The sequence below is a fragment of the Malania oleifera genome, chromosome 10 (genome assembly GCF_029873635.1).
Source record: "Malania oleifera isolate guangnan ecotype guangnan chromosome 10, ASM2987363v1, whole genome shotgun sequence".
Classification (NCBI taxonomy): Eukaryota; Viridiplantae; Streptophyta; class Magnoliopsida; order Santalales; family Ximeniaceae; genus Malania; species Malania oleifera.
The window spans coordinates 31,783,088-31,791,799 of NC_080426.1; the positions used below are offsets into that span (position 1 = coordinate 31,783,088).

Genomic DNA, 8,712 nt, shown 5'->3' on the forward strand with positions numbered 1-8,712 from the left:
CTACCAACCAAAAATGGTAAAAAGAATTTAGTGATGTTATGACATTCATGGATGAGGATGGGAATGAGATTAATACATCTTTCAAGAATTCATTCATCTTCTAGAATGTGATATTATGCTCATCTCACTTTCTAATCCCAAAATAAATGCTTGAGTAAATGGTCATCTAACTCAATGGTTCAACCTTTATTGAGATTTAATTCTCATAAAATCTCATTTTTCATATTTAGTTGGTTATCAAAATCTTCCGTGATAGATATTTTAATATGGGTCACAGGTTTGGATCGAGTACCCATCAAGTCACATGTTTATATTAAAAAAATAATATTTTGCAATTTATTATTTTACTTGTTGACTTTTAGATAAATAATATTTTATAATTACGAATTATATAACTAGGTCTATAAAAAATTTGAAGAAATGATACACAACGCAAGTAGTAGATTATATTTATAATGGTGTTTTTCTTTTTTGTTTTCAAATTTTAAACCATATTTTTTTTGAAAAAAGTAAAAGCGATGTGCTGATTTTTAAATTTTAAACTTTAAATTTTTGCTAAGATATTAATAAATAAAATAAACGACTAAATGAGTGCTATTTTTCTTTAAAAAAATTTAAGTTAATTTTGATGAAATGTTAGAAAAAATTAAAATAGATAAATTATATTTTTAAATAGATGCTTAATGAGTATTCGGTTATGACTTGTTTATTAAAGGAACATGTTTGGATTCATAGCTTTAGATGAAATATAAGAAACGGGTTTATAGAAAGGAGGACCCTATGTTTGTATAGATCTTGGATGTAGAGCTATATTTAGTCTAGATAAAATGTAATATAAAATTATATTAAAATTTGTACAAATTTATTCAAAATCCAAATTCAAGGTCGATATTTCTCATTTCATGAATGTAAAATTAAGGTTACATTTAATTTGTAAAATGCAAAGGTAATATGTTAGTTTTGATAAGTTGTACAAGAAATTATTTAATTAACAATGTGAAACATTTTATGAGTTCTTAATAAGAATTAAATAAAGAAGAATGTCTATTTCTTTGTCTTGAAAATGTCTGTTTCTTTCTTATTAAATGTTGAATGAAAAATTTAGAAATATATAAGAAATAATTATTCCCTTAATTCCTAAAATTTAAACTATATTACATTTGATTACGAAGAAAATCGAGAAAGAATGATAAAATCTATGAGCAAAATTTTGATTTTATAAATTATTAAAATTTTTAATCATATCAAGATAAACTTATATTTTTAATAATATTTCATATTAAAGAAAAAAATGATATATTTTTTTTTCTAAATAAAATCCTCCATCCAAATAAATTCATAACATCGCGGGCCCAAATCAATTTTATTTATCATTCATCGCGGTGCAAGTGCAATTCAGCACATACCTTAAATGGCAGAATCGTTGAGTTAAGCTCTAGCGATTCAGCGAATGCCTTAAATGGCAGGAGGCAGGAGGCAGGAGGCAGGCGCCCTGTAATAAATAGGGCCGCAGAGGCTATACTGCCCGCTGGTACTCTGTTTAAGGCACAGAGAGAGAGAGAGAAACAGAGAAGCAGAGAGAGTGATGGAAATGGAAGTGGGTAAGGTGATACTGACAGTGGTGGTTTGTGGGTTAGTGGGTTTGGGGCTGCATCTGTACCATTTGCTGTGGCTGAACCCAAGGCTGCTGAGGAGGAACCTGAGGAGGCAGGGGATCGGAGGGCCTTCCCCTTCATTCCTGGTGGGCAATATCCCTGACATCAAGAGGCTCCATCTCCAAGCAAATCTCAAATCTTCATCATCACCACCTGCCGACAGTACACATGAAAAACATCATCTTGCTCATGACTGGCCGACCAGGCTCTTCCCATACATTCAGCACTGGCAAAAAGAATATGGTACTCTCTCTCTCTCTCTCTCTCTCTCTTGTTGATTGTTTTTCATATATTCATCTGTAGTGGTATTGCATATACGTGAATGGCATATGAGTGAAAGGTTTTCTTCTTCTTCTTCGTTCTGCTTCATCTTCCCTTCTCTCCAGTTTTATCTGGTTGCTGCTCTTCTGGTAATTAGCTTGGCTCATGTTGTCCATATACCATCATATATTATTTTCCTGTGAATCCCTTCTACCAAATCGTAAACACTCCCTTAATCTTCATTGACTTCAAGCAATACTATGTCTAGCCCTGCAATAGTTGTTTCAAGAAAAAGCTAAAATTGCATAGGATGAACTAATTTATAATTAAATTAGTCAATAAAATAAATTTATGCCTACACATAGGATTTTTCCTGGTAAAATTCTCTTAATTCTCACATTTCTTTCATATACTAAAAATATAAAATAAAATGAAATGAAGCTCACATGTGTCCTTGGAACAGATCTTACAGTCTTATTTAATTTTTTTTAGAATGCTAATATTGCATCCCTTTTCTCAGCCACTACTCAGCTTCCCTGGTTAAGAATCTGTAGGAGTTAAAAAAGTTTTGCTTCATAATTAAAAAATGATCACACACTTAGAATGTGATACATGCACGGGAAGTTAGGTTTTTGGAGGGTCTCTGCAGTAATTAACTAGAGAAGGTTGTAATTGAATAGTTCTAAGTTCAAAAAAGGATGTACAGCACCAAATTCAATGAACTACATAATAATAATAATAATAATAATAATAATAATAATAATAATAATAATAATGACGACGTTGCATATTTATAATTTTAGAAAGTGGACCAAATCAAGTGGTTGAACATGCATTGCATCCTTAATATATAATACAACTTTAAAATGGAAAAAGTCTGCATACATTAAAACAGCATTTGGACTATTGCATTCATACAAAATCTTAACAATTAATTTTTTTCCTTTTTTAAGGTTACAACTCATACGGCATACATTAAAACATCATTTGCATTATTGTATTCATACAAAAATTTAACAATTAATTTTTTTCCTTTTTTAAGGTTACAACTCATGCAATCCACACGTGCTCCCATTTGTTGCTTTTTTTTTCCCAGTTGTGTTTTATTTAACATTTTTCTAGGTGCATTAAAAACAAAAATATTCATTAAAATACTATATGCATGGTCTAGCTGCAAGAACTAATAAACATTTTTCTCGGTGTATTCAAAACAATAATAGACATTAAAATACTATATGCACAATAATATATGCATGGTCTAGCTGCAAGAGTTAAGAAGCATCTTTTTCGGTGCATTACAGACAATACTATACATTAAAAATGCTATATGCATGGTCTAGCTGCAAGAAATAAGAAAATGGAAGGATCACTGCATATGAGTGGGTCACACACTTCTTTGAAGTATAGAAAAATGAATTCTCCAAACGTGGAAGATGCAAAAGGATTTGAAGGCTTTGCTCCATTGAAGCTTTTTGTTTACTGTTTCCCCCCCTATTCTTGAGGATATCTTATCCTCTCAGTAATTGATTTCATCCTTCTTACTTAGTTTGTGTGTTTATGTTAAAAAAAATATAATTATTACATATCCAATCAACAATTAACCGACTCATAATTAAATGTACATTTAAAATCTTGCTCAGATTTAAAGATCTAGAAAAATGCAGCATACAACAACAACAACAACAAAACTCCGCCTGTGATGCACTTAAATGTCCTAATTTTTTCACACACAGCCGGTCCCAAGCCCAGGTTAAGGAGGAGGGTTGCGTTAGGTAGCTGACAGCCAGCGTAAAATTTGTCAGATCACTATGATATGAATCCTTACCGAAAAATGCAGCATATTGTCATAAAATGTTTATCATATTTTTCACAATAGAGTTGAATAATAGTTTTATGATATACAGAGTAACTAAAGGTTATAAACAATATTCAATGAAAATTTTAAATGTGTAAAATCCTCAATTACATACACTGCAAATGTCTATTCATTTATTCCCTAATCTTCAAAAGTGAAAATCAGTTGAAGAGCTAGAAATTCACACTCATAGCAAAGAAGTAATAACAACATGTGAAATGCCACATTATTGAATATGAGGGTAGGAACTTGGAGATAGAGATAGGGAATATAGGGAATATTGTATCAAATAGGAAGAGGAAAAGAGGAGTGAAAAAAGATATGCCAAATCAAAGAAAAGAAAATAGAGGAGAGAGGAGGAGGAAGAAGCTTGACAAAAGGGAGAGAGAGAGAGAGAGAGAGGTGATGGCGGCATATGTCAAACTAATTTTAAAATGCAACATAGAAGAATAGGTACATGCTTCACCTACACATAGATTACTAGATTATATTAGGTATTTCTTAAATTGTTTGTGACATAGCCAATCAAGACAAGCTTTACCTGAAAGACTAAGATAATTAAAATTCATTTATCAGAACACCAAGGTAATGTTTCTTAAGTCAATTATAGTATGCATTTAGCTCTTTTCTTATTTTTGTGTGTTTTTTGCTAATCTTCTCTGTACATTCCAATTTTATCAGGTGTGTCCAAACAGACTTCAAAATCCAGTGAGCATATTGACAATTACAATAACAACATACTTTGAATAATTTCTTACATGCATTCATAAATTTCTATTAGATAGAAACAGCACTATGTTAGTTTATCCTTTCTCAAAGCAAGGAGGACCATATTATTCACCACTATTAAAGTTTGTTTTCGTCTTAATTGTAGAACTTCTATATATACAAAACATTTTCTAACTTTGACTCTTCTAAGTGAGAGAGGCTTTTACGCCACATGCATACAGTACCCCCTCCACAAAAACTGTGCCATGTAAGCTATTTGATCCTGTACATCCATACATCGCATGGTATTAATGGAGGGAGTATGGCACTCCTGTGGCACCTAAGTTTTTTTTTTTTTTCCCTTCTAAATAGGCTCAATCATGATTGCCAGCACACATATAAGGGCTCACATGAGACTGTAAAGGAGATCTCGAACATTGACTCTGAGATTATCAAATATCATGCTGAAACTTTTTAGTCATTTTTTATTTTTTAAATTGAATTTTAACTATTAAATACAAACATGAATGAAATGGAGCTCAAATTTCTTCGGGTAAAACATAAGGTAAACTTTCAATCCAACAGAGAAGAACCCATGATAGCCCCATGTAGGTGGGTATGTGTGCGTGCGATAATAAAAAAAGATACTTCTGTAAATACAAGGCTAAAATATTATAATTTATAAATCACTAGCTAGATAAGTATAGGAAAATTTTCTTTATAATAAATGCTGGTAAAAATAATCTTTTTTGAATTTATACGTACTTCAGTGATTACAAGAACACAGAAAATTGGTTTAAATTTTCTTTCCCTTTTATTCTTTTCTCAGTTGGGGTTTATCATGATTGTATAATTCATATGTATTTGTGGGTGCTGGCAGGCTTAACATTCATGTATTCAGTTGGAAACCTACATCAATTATGCATAACAGATCCAGAGCTGTTAAGGGAGATGAGCACATACAGCACATCTTTGGACATGGGGAAGCCAGAATATCTAAAAAAGGAACGAGGGCCTTTGCTTGGTGAGGGCATTGTATCTTCAAGTGGCCAAATTTGGGCTCATCAAAGGAAAATTATGGCCCCTGAGTTCTTCATCGATAAGGTTAAAGTAAGTTTCCTGTATTCTTTTTTCCAAATGAAAGCATGTCCAGACTATCATTGTAGAGTTTATTTTTTAACACATTGGCAATACAGTTCAGTTTTAGCAGAAGGAAATGTTAAGAAAGAAAAAAATCCTACGTATGCAGAATTGCTTTTTAAGTAGTTGAAGAAAAAATTATGTGCTATTTTCATTCAGCTAAGATCATTTATGGGTGTTTATTTCAAGGGCATGGTGAACCTAATGGCGGACTCTACAACCTCAATTATAAGATCTTGGGCAAGTAAAATCGAGAGTGCAGGTGGGATTGCGAACATTAGAGTTGATGAGGATTTGAGGCGCTTGTCTGCAGATATTATATCCAGAGCTAGTTTTGGAAGCAATTACCCCCAAGGAGAAAAAATATTCTCAAAACTCAGAGATCTTCAAATAATCATGGCCAAAAAAAACTATGGGATTCCTGGTTTAAGGTACAAATAGATCCATTATGCACACTATGCTCATAATCTACAATTTTGCAGAATGACTTTTAACTTCAATGTACATTAACTACTAATTAATGAATACTTTAATATAAATTAGGTTTATAAAGAGATTTTGAGTTTAAATTTGTATGCACATTTTATGCGAGGGGTACCCTACCAAGGGAAAAATTGTTAAACTAATCAATACAACATGTTATAGATATGTGCCCACCGCATCCAACAGAGAGATGTGGAGATTAGAGAAGGAAATCAACTCAAGTATACTAAAGGTGGTGAAAGATCGCAGTGAAGGTAAAAGTGATGAGAAGGATTTCTTACAAATTATGATTGCAGCCGCTAAGAACTGTGGCAACTCATCTGATGGTCAGTCACCGGACATTAGCCTAGACAAGTTCATAGTAGACAATTGCAAGACCATATACTTTGCTGGCCATGAGACTACCGCAACCACAGCTTCATGGGCCTTGGTGTTATTAGCTGCTCATCAAGACTGGCAAGCTCGTGTTCGTGCTGAAGTTCTTGAAATATGCAAAGACAATCTTCCAGATTCTGATATGCTTCGAAGCATGAAAACAGTATGTGAAACTCTTCTCTCTCTCATTTTTGATTTATTTTTGGGGAGAAATAACTGTATGTATCCTAAACAATTAACATGTAGCTATGAACTTAAGCAAGCCAAAAGAAAACTACAAACAAATATAAGACACCAAGATTACACTAGAACTATTGAAATTGATTGGGTTGCATGGGAAAAGAAGGATTAAAATCAATTCAAAACCCACTGAATTTTTGTCCATAACAAGTTAATCCTCTAATTTTAACTTTTTGTTGAGGAATGAAGAAAGGAATAGTCCTATGGAGATGTGTGGTTTTTGCTCTGTTTTCAACCATTGAAAGGAGTGCAAGGATTTTGGATACAAAACAACTTTCTTACATGTTCTTTGGGATATTTTTTATTTTCTTTTTGTGAGATTATATTTTAAATTTCTTGAAATTTTAGTTGGTATTATTTATTTGAATTCAAAATATCTTATTCAACTTATTTTCAAATTAATCTATTTTTTTGAACTTATTTAATTAAACTCATCATATACCATAAAGTGCCAAATACTTAATAATGAAAACAATAAAATGGATTCAACAGTAAGATAAACTAACTTTAGCATCTTGGAGACTTAGTATTTTTTGGTACTGGATTAAAGTTGGTAGGTTGAGTTGTTAAAAGGAAAAAAAAAAAAGTGTTTTACCCTATTATTTTTTAACAAGATTTTGATGGAAGGATTAACTTGTCCATTGTAATGATTACTGGATCTTTTTGCACTGTGTTAAAAATAGTGGATTAACTTGTAACTAACAAAAAGTAAGTGATTTAATTGATTTTAACCCAGAAATGAAATAAATATCCTACAGTGTTCGAGGTAAAATTTGGAGAACGGTGACCATCCATGCATGAGAGAGAGAGAGAGAGAGCATATCTGCACTTGCAACAGTAAGGTGAAGAAATTGAATACTTATGTAATGAATGCTGGCATGTCGCATTTTATATTGAACTTGTCTGCATGCTACGGAATTTATCCATATGATTACCAGCTTAGCATCTCAGGGAAGTTGTTGTAATGTGATGGTGTTCTCCTATAGCTTCTTATATCTTTCATGACTAGACGTCATTATGCATGGTCTATATATTTTCTCTTACATTCTATCATTTGGCTGTGGCAGCTGACAATGGTGATTCAAGAGACGTTGCGTCTTTACCCACCAGCAGCATTCATTGTTAGAAAAGCCTTCCAAGAAATAAAGTGCAAAGATATTCAAATACCAAAGGGCATGATCTTGTGGATTCCAATAGCAGCACTGCACCATAATGCTGATATATGGGGACCTGATGTCTATGAATTTAAACCTGAGAGATTTGCCAATGGAACCACGGCAGCTTGCAAGATTCCACAGGCTTATATGCCATTTGGATGGGGTTCTCGCATATGCCTTGGCCAACACTTCGCTATGGTAGAATTGAAGGCAATTCTATCTCTCATTATATCCAAGTTTCAATTTTCGCTCTCCCCTGCATATCGCCACTCCCCCACATTTACACTGGTTGTGGAACCTGGGCATGGTGTTCTTCTCCATATGAGCAAAGTGTGACTGATTTCCTTAGCTCCTTAAAAGTTCAATAAGACTATATATGCAGCTAGATTTTGTTTTATGTATGTCATGTGTCTTCATTCATGTATATGAAGTCATTATGCCTTAAGACATCGTGCGCGCGCGCGTGCGCGCTGCTGTTCTCTCTCTCTCTCTCTCTATCTACTTCTCTCTCTGCACATATAATGCAAGCATGCACAAGCACTCCATTGCTCTCTTAATTGGTGCTTAAACCTATACTAACTCTAGAAATGATCCAAAAACAGGATTATTAACGGTGAAATTTTAAACAAAGAGAATAATAAACAGGCTGAGCATCTGTTAAAAGGTTCTTGACTATCTGGATAACGAATCATATCGTTGATTCATCACTTAATCTATCTTAGCTATATTAGGAGCAAATGATGCTAAACAAAGTGAAAAAACCAAAAAATATTTCCCTCATTCATGCCAACTAGAGAGTAGGATAAGACGTGTCTAAAATGAACTGCAAAATAAACTA

The 8,712-nt window shown here is 32.9% G+C and overlaps 1 protein-coding gene across 1 annotated transcript; it reads left to right on the top strand.

The window, feature by feature from the left end:
* The first annotated feature begins 1,343 nt into the window (after window positions 1–1,343).
* On the top strand, window positions 1,344–8,359 carry LOC131165710 (cytochrome P450 714C2-like). Its single transcript, XM_058123717.1, has 5 exons — window positions 1,344–1,898; window positions 5,360–5,589; window positions 5,809–6,050; window positions 6,265–6,640; window positions 7,785–8,359. Exons 1-5 carry the CDS (start codon window positions 1,586–1,588, stop codon window positions 8,208–8,210), a joined length of 1,587 nt encoding a protein of 528 aa, XP_057979700.1. The 5' UTR covers window positions 1,344–1,585; the 3' UTR covers window positions 8,211–8,359.
* Window positions 8,360–8,712: the final 353 nt, after the last annotated feature.

What these genes read in the sequence shown, in the direction of transcription:
- LOC131165710 (XM_058123717.1), top strand. Translation starts at nt 1,586, where the DNA reads ATGGAAATGGAAGTGGGTAAGGTGATACTGACAGTGGTGGTTTGTGGG. An exon ending in GCACTGGCAAAAAGAATATG is followed by an intron (nt 1,899 to 5,359) that starts GTACTCTCTCTC and finishes GGGTGCTGGCAG; the next exon opens with GCTTAACATTCATGTATTCA. An exon ending in TCTTCATCGATAAGGTTAAA is followed by an intron (nt 5,590 to 5,808) that starts GTAAGTTTCCTG and finishes GTTTATTTCAAG; the next exon opens with GGCATGGTGAACCTAATGGC.